Below are 22,707 nucleotides of genomic sequence, written 5' to 3'. Positions count from 1 at the left end.
CCTTTAGCGGGGGAAAGACAGGGAGCAGCAGTAGCCGGCTGCCCGTACGTAGGTGGTGAGGAGCAAGAACAACAGAGAGGGCTCGGGTTTTAGAGGCCTCTGGTTTTAATGCGACCTCAAATCAGAAGCGTCTTCCATCAGGAGCCTGCACAAGGGCCTGCGAGAGAGCTGTAGCCATCACTGATGGAGCCGCCGCAGTAGCCATCAACAGAAACGATAAGACAGCGTACCATTCCGTGCCGCAGAAAGAAAGAAAGAAAGGCCCGACTCCAAAGGTCATAATGACGGAGCTGTTTAATGAGGTAACTTCATTGCCACCCTTCTGGGCGTAAGTCTATCTGTGGCAGGAGTCTGCTGCCCGATAGGAGTCCGCTGCCCTGTCCGTGTTGGCCTTCATGCGCGCTGCCAGGCGGGAGAACGTCCGTCCACTGGAAGTGCCCTCCAGGCTGAAGAGGTGCTCCAGTAAGGAAAGACAGCAGCTCTGCCGCAGCAGCCAGGCTAGCCTCTTCCTCCTGCCACACGAGAGAAACTGCTTGGCCCAGAGGCTCTAGCTGTGCAGTGCTAAATGGACAGGGCCGGGGGAAAGCAGGGTGCAAGGAGGGAGGGAGTGTGGGGCTCTGCCGTCCCCTGGTCTACCCGCACGTGGCTCCTTACTGCCTCGGTCCTGCTAAGGCCTATGTGTCAGGTTCAGGGTGGCCTCAAGCCTAGGCAGGTTGGGCCGGGATGCCTGGGACCAGGTGGGAAATGGCTCTTCCTCCCCTGGCTTCTCAGTTCTGCTTCTTACCGGGCCTCCTGCGGAAGGGAGGATACTCTTCTGGAAACAGAAGAGGCACACGGCAACTTTTCCACCTGAGACTTGACAAAGGCTCCAATGGAGGTCCGGGGGAATTGTCTTCCGAGCAGGCTCAAAGCCTCCCTGAGCATTTTCTTTGCCAGCTTCATGTGCCCCATATGCCAGCAGACCTGCAGAGGAAAAGGGAAGCATCCTGATATGGACTAGTTGCCCAGGAGACTGCAGGAATCTCCAAGTGGCTGGAGATGCCAGGGATATCCCCTGCAACCGCGGGAGGCATCCAGCTCCGTCCCCCGGGAGATCCCTCCAGACCTGCCCGTCTCTTACCTCCCCTTTGAGGCTGAAGAAGGTGGCCTCTTCAAAGCAGGCTATCACATCTGCTTTCTTCTCTAGCGAGTTCCTCAGGACCTCCGCTTCGTTCAGCTTCATGAGGGCCTTTGCGCAAGCACACAGAGAGCAGGTGAGCGTGGGTGCAGAGCCCATGGCCAGCCTTGTCCTCCCTCGTCATTGCCTCTGGCATCTGTCTTAAGAGGGCCTGTTTCTCCCCCTGGTGACGCCCGCCCAAACACAGTCACACTGTCTCAGAGCACAGACAGGCACCAGTGATCCTTCAGACTGCCTCCCTGCTAATGCCCCCCGTGCTAAGGGCACAGTGCCTTGTGTCTCTTGCCGCAGAAGAGGCAAACCAGAGGAAAAAGTCAGGGTCTGACCCCAGCATTTCCCTTCCAAGGTCCCGCAAAGGCATGCCCGAGTGCAGCGGCCAGGCAGGCAGGCAGGCCTCTGTGCACAGTGCGTGCTGGCAAGCAGGGCAACTCACCATGTAGCTGTTGGAGACATGCAGGTAGGCAGCCGCAGACTCCAGAAGGTAGTAGAAGGCTCTGGCAGCATCGCCCATCGCCACGTAGTGGCGAGCCAAAGGCACAAGCACCGATTCCACGATGGCTTTGCATTCACATGAGCATGTACCGCTGTGCTTTCTGTCGGTCTTGCTGGGCAGCTCAGCTGTCTGTTCCCTCTTTGCCAGAAACCGTCCTGCCACACTAGTCAGAGGACGGTTCCCAGGAGAAGAAGAGAGCAAAGAATACACAGGCATCACCTGTACTGCTTTTCTCCCCACAGAGATGGCATCAAAAGCCCTTTTTCAAAGCAGAGCACGAGGCCACAGGCACGTACGACCCGTACAGGTGCTTTGTAGGTAGGGAGAAAGAGACAAGCTGGGCTTTCTGTCACCTCTTCCCACAGGCAAACCACCCGAGTCCCCGGGGCAGGTTTTCCCCTGCAGATTTTGCAGTGCTACTCTGTAGGAACTGGAAAGCAAGGGCTGCTCCAGTGTAGTGCGATGATCGCTCTGAGACCACAGGCTTCCTCAAGCCCTCCCTCACCTCCACGGCCACCTCCTCCCACCTCCCACCCCACAGAAAGCCTCTTCCCTAAGCTGCAGTCACAACCGGCAGCCAAATGGCGGCGCTTCCTTTGTCTCCTCTGGACACCCTGAGCTCACTGCCTTCCAAAATCATCAAAACCGTGTCTGCTCACCCAAAATCCTCCTCCAGGAAAGCCTGCTGCTGCTGCAGAGCACCTGCAGCATCAGGAAAGAAAACAGGGGGTTAGACACCTCCTCACATACCCCGGGGGAAGAACTACTCTCCCTCTCCCAGCGGGCTGGGGATCGCAAGGATCCTTGCAAGGGTCGCGACACACTGCGGAAAGTCTGCAGTGGCCATCCTCACCTCCTGGGCTCGTCCCTAGCAGATGTCCTCCCACCCCATCCCCAGCACAGCCCCCCCTGGGGTCCTGGAGGGCCCAGGCTGTGAAGCATGGTGCACAGCATACCCTCAGGGGCATGAGTCCTATCCCTCTTCAGCTGTTCTCCTGCGAGCACCAAGGCCTCCCAGCTGTGAGGGTCGCCCTGCTCAGCAGGGCCCTGACTGCTCCCTCCCTCCTGGCTGCTGGTGACAGTGAAGCGGTGGAAGGCAACAAAGTCCCCTTGGCTGCAGCTCTTGCATTTGTGCGCGTGCCGCTCCAGGAAGGCGGCGCACTTGCGGTGCAAGGCGACCCGCTGTCTCTCGGGCCACAGCTCGTAGGCAGCCTCCCGCAGCAGTGGGACACAGAAGACCAGCACGCCAGACTGCCGCTCCGTGGTCTTCTTGCTCAGAGAGGGTCTCTCCACACCTGCAGGGCAAAGGGCCTTTGCATCAGCCTGAGCTGGGGCCAGGGCTCAGGGCCGTCCCAGCCGGGGCATGAAAGTCATGCCTTGGTGAGCATCCTTAGCGGCAAACCAGCGCTGCTGCACACCGAGCCTTGCAGGATGAGGCAAAAGGGCCCGCCTTGCCTTGCTGATGCTAGCACAGCCCGGGGGACACAGTGCTCAGCTGTGCTCCAGACAGGAGCTGGGGATGTTGCCGCCAGCCGAAGCAAGCCCCGGCCAGTGCTTTCTCTCCGCTCCTGGCAAGGCAGTCCCCAGCCTCCTGAGCTTCCCCTGCTGCGCCACAGGGGAATCAAAGCTGAATAAAAGCCTCTCAAAGGCCCTGGGGCACTTTGGAGGCCACCTTTGATGCGGATGCCGCAGGCAGCTGGGAGAGGATATCGGTGATTGCACACGCCCTCCCGTGCCTGCGCTACAAGCGGCACTTGAAGGCAGAGGAGCAGAGGCACTTGGGACAGCTGGTGGGAGCTTCCCTCCAGCGCAACGCTAGCGTTCTTTGAGATTGACTTGTAAGATCTTTGAACAAGCCATCCCGAACCGCCATGCCTGCCTGAGCTCCACCCAGCCATTACTGGGGCAGAGGGGGGAAGTGCACCGTGCCCCGGCGAGCCCCACCAGGACACAGCTGGGAGCTCCCTTGGCCTCTTCACTGCTACCACTTACCACTCTCTGCCTGCCGAGAGCTGCCTGGCCCCTTGGTAGGATCTCGGACATCTTCTGGCACCTCTGTGGTTTTCAGCCACTTAAGGATGTTGTCGCTCACCAGCATGTCCAACAAGCAATTCATCTTGTGCCTGATGCCATGAGGAAGGATGTGTGACAGCAGCTGGGTGGTAAACACTGGCCCGATGACAGCTGCAAACTTCAAAACCGTCTGCTTCAGTGGCTTTATCCGGTCCAGCTGGGCCAGCGCAATCTCTGTCAAAAAGAAGCAACACCTCTTTCTCTCTTGCCTGTTCCCCATGCTGAGGCTGGAGAGGCTGGAAAGTCTCAACACATGAAATGGGGTAGACTTTGGCCTCTTCTCCTCGGCACCGCACCTGCTGGGCAATTGCAACCCAGGGCAGGCGTCTTCAAAATGGCTCCACACCTGTTGGAATCGCAGGCCACAAGGCCTGGGGAAGAGCGAGACGCTCAAACAGACGCTCGCCCCCCTGGGGTGAGGAGGGCAGGATCCAGCAGGTACATGCGTCCATGATGCGCCCTACCAGATCTGGAGTAGGGTTTTGCCCAACAGCGCACACAGAAAACAGAGAACCTTCCCCACAGCAGAGGTGGACTCAGAGCTCCCCACAATGCCTCTCTTAACTTGGCCAGAAAATAATATGCCTTTTGTTTGGGGTTTGTTTTTTTTTTTGTTTTTTTTTTTGGGCGGGGGGGCGGCGCGCAGGGATGGGACAGAACAACGTAATAGCAGGAATGCTTTAGCATGACGTTTCTTCGAGGTTCATACAAATGGCTATGGCTAGAGAGGAGGGACAGTCGTTGACAGCTCCCCCATCCCGCTCTCCTGGTATGGGGGGATTTCCGTGCCAATTCACAGAAAAAAACAACGGATCTGGTTTGGATTAAGTGCCTTGAGAGCGCCATTAGCTGGGGAGCTTAAAAAGAGAATAGCGAGGGCAAAGTCGCGATCACAGCTGAGTCAGCGGCAAGTCAAAGACTTTTCCCAGCAAAGGATTTGCTTCTGTGAGAAAAGGGAGCCATTCTAGTGTTGCACCAATAGCCTTTTCTCTCCTACCTGCTGCTGGAAAGCAGCCAGCAGGCTCACAGCTGGTTCACACCCAGGAGGGGTAAATGGCTGCCCGCAACCCCAGGCCTGTTCCTGGTTGCACTGGAGCCACCTTCCCAGCAGAGCCCCCAAGCTGAGAGGGTGACTCTGCAGCACACAAATGCCCAGCCTCCCTCTAGCCAATGCCCCGCGAAGGGGCCCCAGCACAGCCGCGAGCCGGCAGAGCGGCTCTCGGTCCCTCACCTTTCAAGGTGGTGGGCAGCACCGTGTTCTCCGGGTTCACGTCTGGTCTGATGAAGCAGACCGTGCCATCGTTCCCCGCGCTGGAGCTCGAGGTTGCTGTGAGGGGTGAAGCCTCAACTGCAGAAGCTGGGTGGAGCAAGAGAACACGACTAAGGCAATTTGCAAAGTCACTTGCGGCTTGCAAACGTTTCAAAATTCACCTGAGATGGGACAAGTCCCACTTCACATGGTCCAGTGCAAGCGCACAGACCTGCACGCGCTGAACGTGGTCATTAAGCACAGCAAAACAGGTTCCCACTGCAAGCATTTCTTTGCATAGCCCTCCCAGAACAGGCAGGTGTTCTGCCTTCAGACCAGCTTTCCCAAACAGCCCCTCAGTCAAAGCTTCTGGAGTGCCTAGGGGGCAACTGAATGCCCCGCGACAGAAAGCAGCAGCATTGCTGCCTTCGACAGGGCTACCTCCGCAGCCAGGGAAATTGCCAGTGATCATGCAAAATGCAGCATCAGCCCCGGCTGCTCCCAAGGCCACAGCACTCTGGCTGGCATGGCGCTCTCGGCGGCATTGCCACCGTTTTCTTCCGTTACCACACCCTTGTGGGGATTTATGGGTTTGAATTCAAGTTTCCCAGGCCCGTCCCTCGCCTCAAGCTGGGGTTTGTTCTCAAGTGAGCTGGCGTTGGGCCAGGGTAAATTACGTGCCCATTAGAATGCCTAAGAAACACCAGAAACACATGTGCTCTGGAACCATTTCCCCCGTGTTTTAGACCCCCAATCCCCCCCGCACCCCCCCAAGAATTTAGGCCCCTCCAAGCCACCACAACTCGCCAGCCCCTGCTTTGGCTGTCCCAACAGCAAGGCACGCAGGAGCCCACGCCTCCGCCAGACCACTTTCTGCACTGCTGCAAGATCTGACTCTGCCCAGATCAACGGGGGAACGATGGGGCAAGACTGTGCTGCGGAGAATGCGCCACAGCAACTCGCTAGTCAGCAGCAAAGGTGCTTACTGATCAGGCTCTCCCAGTTGTCTTCTGCTTTTCCACCCCGCCTCCGGGTGCGGAACAAGAGCATGTTGTTGCAAAGAAGGCAGCCCAGCAGCTCCTTGCAGTAATACGGGATCCCCAAGCTTCTTTGGATCAGGAACCTGGACAGGAGCAGACGCGGCAGTGACCACCACAAGAGGAGTAAAGTGAAACACGGTTCAGGTGGGCAGCGAGTCACTTGGGCAATACAGGGTAGCCAGCATCTTTGTCACAGCTGCACCTTGCCTTTGAATGGGACAGTCCTCTGCTGGCTTGGGCTTTTGGGCCCCCCCGAACCTCCGGCCTTCGCTGAAGTCCGTGGGAAAAGAATTGCGGCCAACGGCCAAAGCGCAGAGCAGCGAGCCCTGCCTTTCCCCTCCTCAGGAGCCTAGATCCTCTCTGGCAGCAGGGCAGGCCTCTGTCCCAGGGAATCTCCCCCACAGCCTGGCCACCTAGACCAAGGCCTTTTCACAGCCCAGCCACACTTGGGCTCGGGACTCTTCCTCCCTTCCTCTCTGTGCAGCCGCGAAGGGCTGACACTTCCCACGCTCTGTGTCTCGGCAGTGGCCCGCTCTCAGCTCACGCCTGCCAGGACAAGGCATAACAAGCAACCCACCTCCTAGAGTACTCGCTAGAGTCGGTGATGCTTCTAGTGGCCCTGCGCTCCCTTTCCGGGGGGGCTGATTCCCGCCCGTGGTCTGCATAGGTTCAAGCCCTCAGGAGGAGCTCCCCTGCCTCAAACTTACCTCGCTAGATCCCTGGAGATGCTGTCTACTCTAAGGTTCTGGCAGACCTCCTGCACCACAGCTGAAGGTTTCAGCTCATCCAGATGAAGATAGGTGATTTTCTGGGACATTGTGCTGTCTGCTGCAGCTTTGCAAAAGCCCTCTGTCCTTGGGTAGCCCGGCGCCAAGCTCATGACCATGAAGTAGGAGACATTTCGGAGCACGGGTGACATGATACTCCAGGAGGCAGGGTCGATGAAATGGGCATTGTCGATGACGAAAATGCCAAATTCTCCTCCAATGGTCTGAAAAAAAGCAGGATGTTCTGAGGACAATCCAGTGGAATCCCAAGTGTCTTGCAGGGGAGGAGACTGAGCCTCTGTCTCTTGAGAGGATGCTCTGAAGTCTCTCCCCAGCTGCTTCCCTGCTCAGAAGCTTACTGACTCAATTTCTTTGAGATTTTAAGGTCACACCTAACACCACCTGACCTGCAGAAGGAGGCAGCTTGGGCAAGGGAATGCAGAAGCCATTGCTCCTTGTCCAGGGTACACTCGACGGGAGGAAAGCTATGGGGTGTGTTTGTGGGGCTGCGTGGAGGAGGGGGGACGTGGGGGTGGGGGGTTTCTCAGGCCCCAAAGGGCGATGGCCCGGGCGTGTGGTCCTCCCATGCACTCACACTGCTGTGGTGCAGAGTCTGCAGCCAGCAGGCTTGTTTTCCTTCTCTGACCCAGGAGGAAGGAAGGAAGGAAGGAAGGAAGGAAGGAAGGAAGGAGAAAGGCTCACCTTCTCCAGCACTTTTGCCCAAGTCGAGTGCAACTCCTTTTTTCTTTCAATTCCACGCATCTCGCGAACCTTGTCCGAAACGGGAAACTGGCCAGAAAAGCACAGTCAGGCAGAAGCATCGCTCCGGGGCTAGGCACATGAACCCACCAAGCAAGACCGCAGAGCAAACTGCCCCTGCTGGCCTCAGCACCTTAGCTCTCCCCAGCACAGGTGCAAGGAGCCACAGTGGGGGCTGCACCTGGAGCTCAAAGCAGAGGCCCTCTGGCAGAGCTGGGGCTTGGGGGTGGGCTGAAGAGCTGGTTCTCTGCCTGTAGGAAGCTTGGGCTGGCTGGAGCAGACCACTCGCCCAGCACCAGCCTCTCTCCAGTGCCACTTCCAAGGTGCTGAACAAGGCACCAGGCACCGCCAGATGCAGCGCAGGACATGAACTCACCCTGGAAAGGGAGCCCCCCAGGGCCCAGGAATGGGAAACCTGTGCTACCACCCCCATGATTCCCACCCCCGAGCTCAGGCACTCCCAGCAGCGCGCCCACGCAACATCAGACCCAGAAAAGCTCATGAGAAGGCCTTCTCCAGGGCCAGAGAGGCCTCTTGCTCTCACCTCGACAAGGAAAATGTCATTGAGGAGACAAAAGCTGCTCTCTTCAATTGTCCCTCGGAGCTTTGTCTGCAGCGTGCACTGCCTGGCACCGCACGGTTCACTGTCCTGGAGGCCCAGGGCCCTGGCCATCAGCGTACGGATGGCAGAGAAGGACTGCCTCACGTTGGCCTCTAGCAGTTCCATGGCAACTACCCTGCCGTGCAAAAGCAAAGGGGACTGAGATCCCCAACAGCCCAAGCCTTCCAAGACAAAAGGGGTGCAGATGCCCTTGGGGGGGTGCTCGTCAGCCACTCGTCTCAAAGTGCTTCCCAGAGGAGGCCAAGCTTTTCACTCCTCATACGAGAAAGGGCACAGAGGGGCAGTTGCTGCCAAGCCACTGGGAGAGCCGGCTCCAGACTCTTGTGTCTCCACAGCACCGGCCCAGGTCTCGCTACGTCCCCCCTGCAGAGGAACTCACGGGGCTAAGGGGCAAGGATGGAGCAAGTGGTGGGTTTGCCTTTGGGCTCCAGACCTTAGCAGCCTGACTCCCAGACCACAGGAAGGCTTTTCTGCCCCAGTGCTCCTTCTGGGAAGGAGCAGAGGGCAAGCAGGGCTTCCGAGACAGGCCACCCTGCTGTCTGTTGCGTCTGGAGTCAGATCAAAAACATTGGGCTCGGGCTCTTTCCTTCTATCTGTGCCTGGCCCAGAGGTGAAGAAGGAAAGGCCATGGCTCAAGAAGCCACCTCCAACTCCCCAGAGGTGTAGAGGCGGGAGCAGAGCATGCAGGTGCTCCTAGGGAGAGTCTCCAGGAGGCCTTCTCGGGAGGCTGCAGTCCAAGGACCAGGCGCACCAGCAGAGGGGACGGACTGTTCTATGGCTGCCAGGTGATGGGCAGGGGCAGCATCCCAAAGCTAGAGGTCAAAAACCTGTACCTGTGGCCAGCAGCCTGGCCTAAATAGGCCAGTTCGGTAAGTAAGTGGCTCTTTCCGGAGCCCATCGTGCCCTCAAATGCCAGGATGTGGCTTTGTCCTAAGTCCTCATAGGCTTTCAAGCAGCTGCCAAAGCGGTCAATCTCCTTCTCCCGACCTGTGAAGACAAACAAGAAAACCAGCTGCTGGGTGTGCTGAAAAGCAGAGAGATGCCGCTTTGGCTGGCACCCTCCACCGCAGTTCCCTGTCCCGCCACCACTTCCACCAGCCTGCCTGCAGCCAGGCCTCCTTCCTGCCCACTCATCCCAGCTTTTTTACCTCTGCCTTCCTCAGAGCGGCAGCGGGCCCGCCTGCCCCACAGTGCAGCTTCCATGCCTTCTTCCCCGTCCCGCCACCCTCTGCCCTCCCACAGACACAGAGGTTCAGCCGGCCCCATGCAACTCCCCGCAGTGCTCCAGCACAAGAGTGGAAGAGATGATGCGAGTCGCTGCAGCATCTCCTCGCTGTAGCATGAGCCACAGGGCACTTCCTGGGAGCTGAGGCAGCATCTTCAGTGTCTTTTGGCTGGGCTAGAGTGAATTTTCTTCAGTGATAGCTCCTATGGTGCTATGGTTTGGATTTGTGACCAGACATGGGCGTTGATAACACAACGATGTTTTGGTTATTGCTGAAGAGCGCTTGCACAGCGTCAAGGCCTTTACCATTTCTGACGCCGCCCCGCCAGCGAGCAGGCTGGGGGCACGCAAGAAGCTGGGAGGGGGCACAGCCACGACAGCTGACCCCAACTGCCCAAAGGCCTATTCCATACCATATGATGCGGTGCTTGGCAAGAAGAGCTGGGGGAAAGAGGGAGGAAGGGGGGACGTTTGGAGTTACGGCGTTTGTCTTCCCAAGTCACCGTTACGCACGATGCAGCCCCGCTTTCCTGGAAATGGCTAGACACCTGCCTGCCCATGGGAAGCAGGGAACGAATGCCTGATTTGGCCTTGCATGCTTGCGCAGCTTTTGCTCTACCTATTAAGCTGTGCGTATCTCAGCCCAGCACTGTTCTCACTTTTAGCCTTCCGATTCTCTTCCCCATCCCGCTGGGGGGAGCGAGTGGCTCCGTGGGGCTGAGCTGCCTCCCGGGGTTAACCCGTAACAGGGCCCAAAACCTCCAGCAAGACACCGAGGGATTAAAGGCACCCCGTGGGTCCTGACATTGCCATGTCTACGCCCAGGTGCTGCCAAGAAAGGATCTCTGAGGAGTACAAGGGGGAGAACCCACCACCGGAACTCTCCCTGAGACTGGCAGAAGGCAATCGCTTTCCTGATCCCAAAGACCAGGATCAGTTTAGCCCCCAGGCGTGAGCAGCTCCGTAGCTGAAAGGTACCTTCGTACCAGGTCTGGAGCACGGCAAGGCAGCACCAGGCGCCTCACCCTGCTTTCCACCCCAAAGAGGTCAACCAAGTAGGGGCCGAGAGAGGCCGCACTTCCTTAGGGCCTCTGCAGCAACACCATCCCTGGCAAAAGCTTCTCCCATCCCAGCGTGGCACTAAAAGTTACCAAGGGGAAGAAACTGGGCTTCAGAAGAGCAAGGCATTCTCCACCTACCCAGTAAGGGGGTGTACTCTGACCTCTTCTTGGCAAGACCCATGCCAAATATGCTAGAAGCAGGGGAAAAGAAAACACAAGTCAATTAGTTGGTGAGAAGCCAGGGGACACAGAGAAGCAGCCTGGCATGGAGGGGCAGGATGTGCTCCTCGTGCACCTGCTTGTCTTTCGGGCAGCATGTTTTCCCCTGTATGCACCCCCACCCAAAGTTCAAGCTGCACGCTAGGACAGCTTCAAGCATAAAGAAGCCCAACGGCCATGGCAGAACAGCAGAACGTATCCAGAGGCCACCACCAGAGGCCAAACCAAGAGACACTGCAGACATGTGAAAGGAGCCAGGGTGTGCTGTTGGCTAGCACACGCTGGCCAAGAGAAACAAGTGTCTTGGAAAGGAGGACTTGTGTCACTGAACGGGCTGGGATGCCAAGCACCTAGCACCTTTGGCTCAGCTCCTCCTGTAGTTTCCAAGAGATGGCAATGTTAACATTCAAACCGTCATCCAAAGCGAAGGTCAAATCCTGGCCCAGAGGAAAAGCTGAGGTTTCAGCAGGACGACATGAGGAAGGGTGTCCCCACGGTCCACATTTCCCCATGGGAACCAGGCTGGCCCAAAGCTTCCTGCTCGGAAGCGGCTTGTCCCAAAAACCTCCTTGGGTCAGCATTACCAGGGCATGTGGTGGAGCAAGCACAGCTGAAAGCCATTTGGACAGAGCCTGCAAGGCCAGGTTGTGTCTGCCAAGACAGACTAACCTTCCCCATCCCTGGGGCTTCACTCCCGCTCTCTTAGCAGCAGGAGACAGCAGGGGAGAGAGGCAAAAAGCCTCCCGCACCAGGGCTTCTGACCGTCTCAGCCACAGGCAAGGGAGACCAGCTTGGTCTCTCTCTGCCTAATTCCTCTTTGCTGGCCAAGGCTGCACCCTTGATGACACAATCCCCTCGTCCAGCCCTCTCGGAGGTCACTCACCTCTTCTTGGTGATCCCCACATATTGATAGAGAGTGCCAGGATGACTGAGGCCTTTCATCTTTTTCTCCGGCAGCTCCTTGAAGTAGTAAGGGGGCAGCCGAGAGGAGGCGTAGGTCACTGCATCACAGGACACCAGCCCAGGGTAGTGCACCATCATCCGGGCTGCCAAATTCACCTTCTGGCCAATGACTGCCAGAGAGAGAGAGCGTGCGAGAGCGTGCGTTGACGTACCTGTGCGACCAGCCCCGTGGCGCCCTTCCAGGCCAACGGCTGCCTCACCTCCAGCACAGGCCAACCCCACAGCGGGATCAGCAGAACCCAGGGGAACAAACGGCCACAGAGCCCGTTCTCCTGCCACGGGCCAGGACCCGCACTGCCCGGGCCGCTCCTGACCGGCTGCTGGGAAAGCCCTCTCCCAGCCCGCCTTCCTCTTCCAGAGTGCTATGCTTAAGCAGGCCCACGCCAGCCTCCCGCGCCTCAGACACACGCCTCCTACCTGTGTATTCATGCCTCAGAGGGTGGCCGGTGACTCCGCAGAACACCATCCCACTGGTAACTGCAACAGACACTGCCCTGGCACACAGGGAAACAGTGCAGCTTCAGCAGCGCCCCAGGCGCAGTCCTGCCCGCCCAGATTCATCCCTTCCCGCATCTCCCCTCGGCGCTAGCCTGGGCCACCTGCCATCCTGTCCTGCCAGCGCGGGTCCTGGGGACGTGGAGAGCTCAGGGGCGCAACATACCCACGTTGCAAGGGACAAAGGACAGGGGTAGAGCGCATGTGGGATGTTTTGGACACTTCCCCTGAGGCCACTTTCCCTGAGCTGCAACCTGCAGAAGGCCACAGCCCTCTCATGAGCAAAGAGGGAGGGAAGAAGGCACCCGCGATGTCACTGCCTGCGATGGCAGCAACCTGAGATCAGGTGGCTGGACCCCATCCCTGTTCATGGGCCAGTCGCCCAGAAGGGCCTGCCTCTGGCACCAAGGAGCCTCTTGCCCTTGCAAGGGTTCGTTCCAGCACGGTGGCTAGCAGGGTGTGCTTGGCGGGACTCCGCCTGGCTGCCGAGGGCTAAGTCCGGGGCTTGCCTGCCACCTCTCAGGGCACTGCCTCCTTCCTGCCAGGGACAAGGCAGAGCAAGCTAGAAGACACGTCTCTTTCTGGGAAGCCCCCTTGCGCCATCCCAAGCAGCACGCACCCCCACCACACACTCACTCTACTTCCATGAGCATCGTGGAGCAGGAATTGTAGATCTGAGTAGCACTCTGCAAGGCGTGAATGCTCTCGTAGGGCAGCTTTTCTCCACTGAGGCCAAACACACAGAGGAACATGCAGCCCTGCCAAGGACGGATGCAGCACATCTTGCTACAATGCCTAAGAGGGAGCCTCTCCCTCTTCCTCACCGCCCACCCCCTCAGGGTGGGGGGAAGCGATTGCTCCCACACACTCACTTTGTCAAACAGGACGATTTTGTTGATTTTGCCTTTGTGAGGACAGAGGATTTCTAGCATCATCCTGCTGGCATCGTGGATGAGGGTGCGGATGTCCACTGTGCTGATTCCTGCAGTCAACTGCAGTTGGACGAAGAGGCTGGTGACTGGCCGTAGCTCAGAGAAGAGGTCCAGCGGCACTCTGTCATCAAGCTGGAAGACAAGAGCATGATGGCTTCACCCGCCTGCTCTCCCGGGGGCTTACTGCCCATACCAGATGCCGAGGGAGAGCAGGCATACTGGCAATAGCAGGTACTCCCCGAGGAAGGGCTAAATCCTCCTCTCCGTGCAAATGGCGGGCAGGCTGCCCAGCCTGTGGCAGGCAGGTACCGAATCATTAACGCAAATGACAAAGGAGAGAAAGGTGCTCCGGTACCACCCCATCCTGGGACGGGTATGGACATGAGGGGCGACCCGCAGGGATGCTCTGGGGACTTCAGTGCAACCTCTCCTTTATTCCTCCGCCACGACCGCAGCGCACCCAGAGCCATACCCACAGAAAAGACAGGCAGACAGAAGTCTGCCTCCCACCACCCGTATCTCTCCGAGGACAACACACGCAATGGTGCAGCACCAGTGCCCCCTGGCTCAGTTTCCCCGCGCTGTCTTCTCAGGGTGCGTTTCCTTCTCTTTGTCTGTTCTCGTGAGAACTCCATCTCTGCAATGCACCACTTCCTCTGCCCTCCAAAAATGCAGTGGTGGCCTGCACCCCAGCAGCGGTGGCCTGGACGTACCTTCCCGAGAGCAGCTCCTGACATGTACTTGCTAAGCATGTCGTACGCATTAGCGCCACCGGGCAGGAGAAGAGCAGGTCTCATGGCACCTGAGGAGAGAAAGAGCAGGTGGTCACAGGGAGGACAAGACTACGAGGTGTTGGAAAGCAGAGGCTGGCACGGGAAACGGGGGAGAAAGAGTCTTCTGTGTTTGCTCATGTTGCCACCTCCAGATGCTCACGGCAGTGCTGTCCCCTGGAGGGAGAAGGCAGCAGCAGCCACCGCCCCAGCTGATGCACGCGAGGGCCAAAAGCACGCGCGCCAGCCGAAAGGAGGAAGAGGGCGCAGGTGGTTCCTCTCTGGCCCCTGAAGCAGCCAGGCCCCACCTTTCCAGGCAAGCCGCGAACAAGGTGAAGTTGGCACTCACCTTCCCCTTCCAAGCGGTGGCTCCTTGGGTGTCGTACAAGCTTGCGTAAAGCGTCTTGGCGTTCTGACCAAGACATCGGATCCATGCCTGTAACCTGGAGACACACGGCGTGAAGGCACTGCCACTGGCCTCCCCAGGAGTCCCAGGGGACAAAGCCTGCCCTCCACCGTCACTGCCCAGAAAAGGGGAGAACAAGCCCACCTGGCTGGATGGGACAGCAGTGCTTCCTCAGAAGCACCGGAGCTGGGCAGGCATCACCCAAGCATCCCCCAGCTGTCAACAACAGCGCCATGACCCACAGAGGACATTGCTGGTGGGGCCAAAACCCTCCCAGTGCCTCCCGACCCCTCAAACCAAGCAAGCCCAGACCACCGTTACCCCTGAGAGGGAAGGACAAGAGCTTCAGCTGCCCACCCACTTCCACAGCTCCAACTCTCTCCACACCCAGCTCCTCAGCCTTCTGACACCTCCCTCCTTCACGTCCAGGTCTGGGTCCTCAAAATGGCTCTACAGGCCATGCCACCCACCTACCTTCACAGCTCTTTTGCCTGTAAGGCGCCTGGTCCTGAGCCGCTGCCGCTCACACAGCTCCCAGGAGGTGGCTGAGAGGATTATTTCACCTGCATTCGCAAGCTCTTCCGCCTCACAAACTTCATCCAGGGCCTCGCCACAGATCAAGAAGTACTGCCGCCTCCTGTCTCCGACTACCAGGAGGTCCATGGGCCCTGCAGAGATCCCTGGTGAGAGAGAGAGGGAGAAGCGGCACTGACACAGGGAAGATTTTGAGCTCTACAGCCCCCAGCATCTCAGCTGTTCAGAACCTAATCTGAAGCCCAGTGGGGAGACTGGCGTTATGGAAAGGGAGGGCATCCTCCATCCTACTCAGGGGCATACTGACACAGGTCCCTGAAACGGGTGTCTAGAAATAGACAGTGTGTTGAGAGTGCCGGGTGTCTTAGCCAGCAGCCTGCCCAGAAGCCCAGCAGCCTGCCCAGAAGCCCAGCAAACCAGGCGGGCTTGACCACTGCCTGCTCTACTAACGTGCAGGCAGGTTGTAGCTGGCTGCTTGACAACACACACGACAGCCTGCCAAAGCCCTTCCCAGAGCCATGTGCAAAGCAGCTCCCCTTTGCTCTTTGTGAGAGGCAGGGGAGAATCCAGCAGGGCAAAGGATGCAAAGCTGCCCCCACCTGAAAAAAATGGAAAGATAACTACCTCCCACAGACATTTGTGCTAAATCAGACAGTCGAGGACCCTAATACTTGATCTGACGCCCGCTTTGCCTTTAAGCTTCCTCTGCATCTGCAAATGCACGCACACCCAGCCGGCCTGGTCTCCCATCCCCGCCCAGACTACAGCTGGCCCCTTAAATGCTCGCAGGAGATGCTTTCCTTTGGCACTAGCCCCAGGACGGATCCCCCCATTCCCTGCCAGCGAGAAGCACCCCGTGCCACGGCGCCCGTACCTATCTTCAGCTGGATCTTCTGACCCACGTGCGTGTCACGCTTCCCATACTTCCTCTGGATCTGCCGGCTACACTGCAGCACCAGGCTGATGGTCTTAGCCAGCTCCCGGGGTGGTGCTCTCCACAGCACCAGCACAGCATCCCCTGGGGAAAGTGAGGGAAAGGGAAAGGCTCTGCTGAGACCTGACTCTCCCCGACCTGCGCTCAGTGGCAGGGACAGCAGAAACCGGCCGACGCGCTGAGGAAGATGGGCCTGTGGGAGGGCATCGTCCTGGAGGGCCAAACCCTGGGCACCGGCACACCTCTCCTCTCCCGGGCCAGCCACAGCAGCCGACAGCCGGCAGCGCTGGCACCCCCTGCCCCGAGCGCTCCTCTGCAGCTGCAGCACACCAGGGCCTCGTCCTGCCCTCGCAGCCTGGCAGCCCGAGCTCCGCCATCACCAGGGCCTCCCCGCCCCTCGACCACCACCCCGACACACACCTTTGGCTGCGCTTTCTCGGGGGTCTCCTCCTCTCAGTGCTTCCTTGTCCCCCCACCCCCAGCCCAGGGTCCTACCAGCAGGGGCAGAATGAGGGAGACAACAGCCCTTGCCAAAGCCAAACCGGAGGCAGGCAGGCCCCGGGAGAAAGAGAAGCCTGGAGAAAGGGCACTGCACGGGGGCTGCGTGAGTGGCCAGGACGCCGCCTCAAGGTGCTACACAGAGCCTCTTGAGAAGCAGAGCACAGCAAATGGCCGCCACAACAGGTAAATGCTGCAGGTCAGCACACGTGGGCATCGTCGTCCTAAGTACATACCAGCAAACTTAAAGATGTCTCCTCCAAAAGTCAGCACCTCTGCGGACAGAGAGAAGGAAAGGAAGAGTCATGTGGACACCTTCTTCCAGAAGCCACAGAGCAAGCCCCTCCGCCCCGAGAGGAGCACCCAGGTGAGGGTGCACCGTGGGGCACAGCCCAGGAAAGCACCACTCTGGCCTGCCTCCCGGGCTCACAGGGGCCACAGCCCTGCTACGTGCACAGCAGGCACGGAGGCAGGCCTGCGAGCTGCCACCAGATCTCAGAAAGGTGGAGGCTGGAAGGGACCTCTGGGGTCCATCTGGTCCAACCCTGCTGCTCAAGCAGGGCTGCACAGAGCCAGCTGCCCAAGACGGTGGCTAGATCATTTTTTAATAGCTCTAAGGAGGGAGACTCCACAAGCTGCCTGGGCAACCTGTGCCAGCGCTCGGCCACCCTCACAGTCAAAAAGCCTTTCTTGACGTACAGAGGGAACATCCTGGGTTTCAGTACATGCCTGGGGCGTGGCCTCTGCTCCTGACACTGGGCAGCACTGGAAAGAGCCTGGCTCTGTCCTCGTTGCACCCTCCCTTCAGGTTTTAGACACATTACTAAGATCACCCCCCAAGCCTCCTCTTCTCTAGGCTAAACAGTCCCAGCTCTCTCAGCCTTTCCTCATAGGAGAGATGCTCCAGACCCTTCATCGTCTTTGAGGACTCTCTTGCTTTGCTCTACAGGGGCTGCCAAAGAGGTGGCCACCAATGTGCTCACGGTCAGCTTAGAAGGGTCAAGAAGTCCCCTGTGAAAAGGCGCCCGCGAGGGTGTCACAGGCACACATATATCAGCGCCAGCATCCTCGGGTCACTTGTGCGCTGGCACTTGCTGGATGCCCCCAGCCTGCTCTGGGCACTAATGCATCACTGAGCCGGGTGTTCATGCCAGAAGCACAGAGGAAGCTGCTGAGAAAGCGGGTGCTTCCTCAGCCACAGGGGGGGAGCAGAAAGGACCTGCGCCCGTCTTGACTCACCGGGAGACCCTGGCTGCTCTTGCTGTTCCTGCAGGCCACAGAAAGCCCCAGCCCTTGCAAGGAGGCAGGACCAGGCTGCCCAGCATGTCTACCCCCACCCTCCATGAGCAGCCTCACGGCCCGATGGCAGACAGTCCCGCAGCACGGCTCTTACCCTCCAAAATGTCACACAGGCAAGAATTGAGGGTTTGCGCCAGCTCATCAGTGCCTCTGTCTGGGCCGGCCCTCTGGATGAACTTCTCTGTCAAAGCAGTGAAACCTGTAACAGGGACACCCAGAAGTCAGGAAATGCCCACGTGGGACAAAGGACCTGGCAGCCAGTTCCATGCTGCCCGGCCCGAGAACCTGTAGGTCACACCTTCCCACGCGCTGGCTCAGTGCTGGTGGTGGCAGTGGTTGACCGCCCAACATAACCCGTCCCCCTCTCTTTGGGCATCCCAGCAGAACACCTCAGCAGTGACAAGATGGCTCTCTCCTCTGTCTGGGGAGCCAGGGCAGGGCTCCAAAGGGCCTAGCGTGTCCCAAAAAGGCTCGTGTCCGTGGTTGCTCCTCCCTGCTCACCCCACCTGAAATATCCGCAAAGAGCAGCACTCCTTGGACAGCCTGAACGGGACTGATAATCTTGAGGCAGTCCTCAGCAATGAGACTGGGGAGAAAAGCTGCTGCTTTCTCCAGCTGTGAGTGGTAACGGTTCCTCTCCCAGGCAGAAGCCATCATCAGCGCCCTGTGGCACACGGGGTACCTCAGGAGAAGATGGCCGTGCCCAGCTGGGAGGACGAGGACCTCACCACACAGTGCGAGTTGCACAGTGAGCCCGGGGCCTCTGTGCGGGACTGGCCCTCTGCCCTCACGGTGGTGGTCACAATCACCTGGCAGTGACCTCCTCCGTAGGTCATCGCTTACCCATCATCTGTCCTCAAGCAACACAATCAGCTAACAGCGACATCGTCTGTATGTCATCGCCTGCCGAGCAGCTGCTGCCGTGACCCAGTCTCCCTGCTTGACGCTGAGCCAATGACTCGGAGGCAGCCAGCGCCACCCCACTTCTTGGAGGACAGTGCCGAAGGGAGGCTCGTGCAGCGACCCGTTGCTGAATTTGCAGCTACCTAACTAAGGCCTTGCACCCTAAGAATGGGTCTTTGGAGGCTCCAAATGAGGCTTCACACCCTAAACGAGGAGCTTGGCCCCTAAAATGAGGCTTTGGGCCCTCCAAATGAGCATTTGAACCCTCAAGACTGCAGACTGGATCCTAAAAAGGAGACTTTGGAAGCTAAAAACTGAGGGTTGGGGCCTGAAAATGAGCCTTTGCACGCTGTAAATAAGGCTTGGGCCTCTACAGCGGAGGCTCTGGCCCTTCCACATCAGACTGTGAGCCTTCAGAATGATGCTCTGGGCCCTCAAAAAGAGTCTTTGCACCTGAAGAGTGGGGCTTGGAACTGATGAATGAGGCTTGGACCCTAAAAATGAGGCTTTGGACCATAAAAAGGAGGTTTCCGAGCCTAGGATTGAAGTTTTGGACTCTAAAACAGAAGCTTTGGGCCCTAAAAGAGGGGTTTGGAGCATAAAAATGAGGGCTTGGAAACTCAGGATGCAGCTTGGAGCCTCAAAGCAACTGGCTGGATCCTAAACATGATGCTGCTCTATAAAAATGAGATACCTGTTCCTGTGCACGTAGCACCCCTGGTCCTGGTCCTGGCCCTGCTCCCTCCCTTGCCCCAGCTGCCCCCGGCCCATCTCTCGCCTGTTTCTCCTGAGGCCGCTCAGCCTCTGCCCTCTCCGGCAGAGGAACTGGGCCACAAGTGACATCACAAGCATCTGCACAAGCCAGGTTCCTGGGCCTGCCCTATCGGCAGTGACATAAACACCACCACAGGATCCTAAAAATGAAACTGTGGCTTCTTCAAAAAAGGCCATGGGTAATGAAAGACAGGTTTGGACCCTCCAAATGAGGATTTCAGCCCTCAGAAGCAGCCTTTGTCACTGCAAAGAATGGGGGAGATGCTACGAATACGCTTTGGACCCTGACAACAAGGTGAGCCTATTGGTTCCTCTATGGCCCCCCGAAAGGAAGCTCTGATGCCAAATACAGGCCTTTGGGCACAACATTTGAGGCTTAGAGCTGTGAAAGGCGGGTTTCGACTCTCTGAAGGAGGGTCAAGGCCTTAAGAATGGGGCTTTGGGCCCTAGAAATGGTGCTTTACAAATGAAAATGAGGCTCTGAACCCTGAAATTAGGTTTGGGGCCCTCACATGATGCTTTGGTACCAACACCTAAGGCTTTGCACCCTAAAAATGGGTCTCTGGATGCTCAACATGAGGCTTTGGGCCCTCAAAATTGCAGGCCGAATCCTGAAAACGAGCCTATGGCCCATGACAAGGAGGATTTCGTCCCTAAGAAAGAGGCGTTGGAAGCTAAACATGAGGCTTTGGGCCTGAAGTGAAGCCTTTGGACCCCCAAAACGAGGCTTGGCACCTTCATAATCAGACTTGAAGAAATCGTTACTCACAGGATTTAGTCCTCATCACGACCATCGCTCTTCTTGGCAGCAGAGGGGAAAGCTCTGGATGACAAAGGACATCAGGATGCGCTCCAGAAAGAAAAGACCAGTGCAAGAAGATCGCCGTCACCTAACTGCAAAGGAATAATTCTAGCTCAATGAAATGGGTACCCAAAATGAAACACACAGAACAGCATCCGTCCTTGAAACTCTTTCAGTGTCAGTTTTAACTGCTGCGGATCTGCCGGCAGACAAACTTACTGTCACAGGGCCCCAAAAGGAGTACTAATGAGCAAAACAGAAACTCTGCCCGTAGCCCCTATCTATCTAGCCTGTAAAGGTAAACCAGCTCAGCCTACAGCTCCGAAGGTAGAGACCAGTCCATGCTTACATCCTGTGTCTACCTGCTCCGTGATCTGTCTAGAAACTGAAATCAGAATCACCTTTGAAAGAGGATGGAACTTGGGGGGAAGGGGGTTGAAAGGAAGACATTGGTGGAAAAAAGGAAAAGTGTAGGCATGCAACGCAAAATGGAAGGAGCCAAGTTATCCCACAGACCAGCTCGGGCCGACTCGCTTTTGCTGGCAAAAAGCTGTGCAGCTTGGAGGGAAAAAAAGCAGACTTTGGTGCTGGGATGCACACAAACGTCTGAGTTCAGCTCTGAAACAGCAGAAAAACCTTGTCAGGGCTCCTTTCCACTGTCCTCCTACCTGGGTGCATGCTGCAACTTCCTTGTTTCCCTGAAGTCCTCCCAGACTGACAGGGACGTGGCATCTGTCCAGTCCACGTGCCACGACGAAGGAACGGTTCGGATCATGAAGCGGGTAGCAGATAACTGCATCTGCAGAAGCAAAGGGGCAGCCACGCCTCAGCTTCAGAGATGCCCAAAGCTGCCCCAGGAGCCCTCGGGGCCCCAGCGTTTGCTTGGCCCTGAAGCCCCGCAGGGCCTTGCCAGCACTGGGGAGCCCCAGGGACAGAAGGGAAGGACGGTGGTCAGCCCCTGTGGGGAGAGTGACAGGGCTCTGTCCTTCCTTCTGGCCGCAGGAGGATGCCCCGCGCCACGCCAGGACAGGGTGTCTCTCCTCCTCAGCCCCAGGGGAAGGTGAGGCCTGACGAAGGCCCTGGGTGCTGGGCTCAACGTGGGCAGTGTGACCGGGCCCAGAGCCCTGTCTCCTGCCAGGTGCAGGCCTGGCCGAGGCCAGCGGCTCCCGTCATGCAGCTCCTCCTGCCCGGGGCTGTGGCTGGAGCACAGACCGACCCGCATTTTGGGAAAGACTTGCCAATCCAGAGCCGATCCCCTCCTGCCCTCTCCTGTTCCCTCCCCTCCCTCCCTCCCTGAGCAGGCCCAGACCCCACGAGCAGACCGGGGAGGTTCTGAGGGAGGGCAGACCTGCGCACACACCTTGCGCTGCTGAGAGAACAGCTCCAGGTGAAATGGCCCCTCTCGAAGGCCGTCTCTCCGCAGGCCCAGTGTCCCGGCTGGCTGAGGCGCAGCTGCGCTGAGGCGGGGGCAGCTGGTGCAGGGCAGCTCTGTGAGGAGAGGCCCGGGCTGCCCCTGCTGTGCCATTGGCCACGGCTGAGCCAATCAGCGGAGCCGGTGTTGGCCTGTCAGTCACTGCCGACCTGGGGTGGGGCCGGGGGGGGCAGAGGCCCAGTGGCCTGAGGAGAAATGGGGGAGAGACGGGGTGGGGCAGCCGGGGCGAGGGGGGGACCAGGGGCAGTTACAGTTGCGGTTGGTTACAGTTACAGTTGCAGGGGCAGGTGGTCTCGCAGTGTGGACGGGCCTGGGGGAGACCTCATCAGCCCTGGGCCCTGTCATGGCCCAGCTCACCAGCCCTGGGCCCGAGTGCTCAGCCCCAGGGACAACCCCAGCACCAGGGTCAGAGCAGCTCCTGCTGCTGCCCCGAGGGTCGCCAGCCCTGAGCCAGAGTGCAGGTATCTGAGCTGGGAGGAGGTGGGAGAGACTGGAAAACAATTCATGGAGAGGAGGCGATGGAAGAAGGTGCAGCGTATGTGGCACCTGGGATTAACTGGCACCCTCTGTTTCGTATCTGGGTCAGTACCGTACTTGCAGATGTGTTGTCCCACAAGCGGGGGTCGGTACCCGGTGCGCAATAAGCCAGTCTTACGCGCAGAGCTGAGAAATTGGCTTCTTTCATGTCTGCGCAGAGATGGGTGCTGGAGGGTAACTCCACAAAGCTGGCACACCACACCAAAGAAGAACGATGTATTTCTTCCGTTACAGGATTAGTAAGAAACCACCTAGATGGTGCTGCTTCTGTGGATCCTGAAGGTGGTGACCCCCAAGCCTGGGAACTCCCAAACCCGGGACTTCCGAACCCCAGCGACCCCCAACCAAGGAACCCCCAAGTCCAGGACGCCCAAACATGGGAGCCCCAAACTCTGGGAATGCTGCAACTCCCCCGACCCAGCCTCCCCAAACACCGGGGCCCCCTAAACCCCAGGCACTCCCCGAGGATTGAGACACCCAGACCCCTAGAGCCCCCAAATTCCAGAGCCCCCAAAGCCTGGGGATCCCTCAGCCCTGGAAACCCCCAAACCTGGGACCCTCAAACCCTGGGGACCCCAAACCTGGGACCCCCTGTGAGGGACTGAAAAAGTTAATGTCTCAAACATTGTGGTGGGGCAAGTTCTGCTTAAGGGCATAACAAGGAACTCTGCCCAGCAAGGAACCACAGGTGAAAAGCAGCCCATCAGCACCCCATCAGCAACAGGAGAGGGAGGGGAGGGCAT

General features: G+C 58.3%; 1 protein-coding gene across 1 annotated transcript; it reads right to left on the bottom strand.

The window, feature by feature from the left end:
- Positions 1 to 334: 334 nt before the first annotated feature.
- LOC126037192 (adenylate cyclase type 10-like) lies at positions 335 to 18,352 on the bottom strand. Its single transcript, XM_049797456.1, is given in 26 exon segments — positions 335 to 512; positions 785 to 963; positions 1,121 to 1,228; positions 1,611 to 1,825; positions 2,627 to 2,965; positions 3,663 to 3,917; positions 4,975 to 5,091; positions 5,979 to 6,115; positions 6,740 to 7,023; positions 7,502 to 7,588; positions 8,103 to 8,295; positions 9,014 to 9,167; positions 10,605 to 10,657; positions 11,569 to 11,758; positions 12,066 to 12,142; positions 12,780 to 12,901; positions 13,016 to 13,207; positions 13,789 to 13,877; positions 14,195 to 14,288; positions 14,726 to 14,931; positions 15,660 to 15,803; positions 16,454 to 16,492; positions 17,611 to 17,715; positions 18,023 to 18,185; positions 18,187 to 18,198; positions 18,245 to 18,352. Coding segments are annotated over 26 exon segments (3,840 nt in total).
- Positions 18,353 to 22,707: the final 4,355 nt, after the last annotated feature.

The sequence above is a fragment of the Accipiter gentilis genome, unplaced genomic scaffold (genome assembly GCF_929443795.1).
Source record: "Accipiter gentilis unplaced genomic scaffold, bAccGen1.1, whole genome shotgun sequence".
NCBI classification, from domain to species: domain Eukaryota; kingdom Metazoa; phylum Chordata; class Aves; order Accipitriformes; family Accipitridae; genus Astur; species Astur gentilis.
The sequence above is the reverse complement of the archived record's forward strand: the minus strand, read 5'-3'. Positions and strand labels throughout refer to the sequence as shown.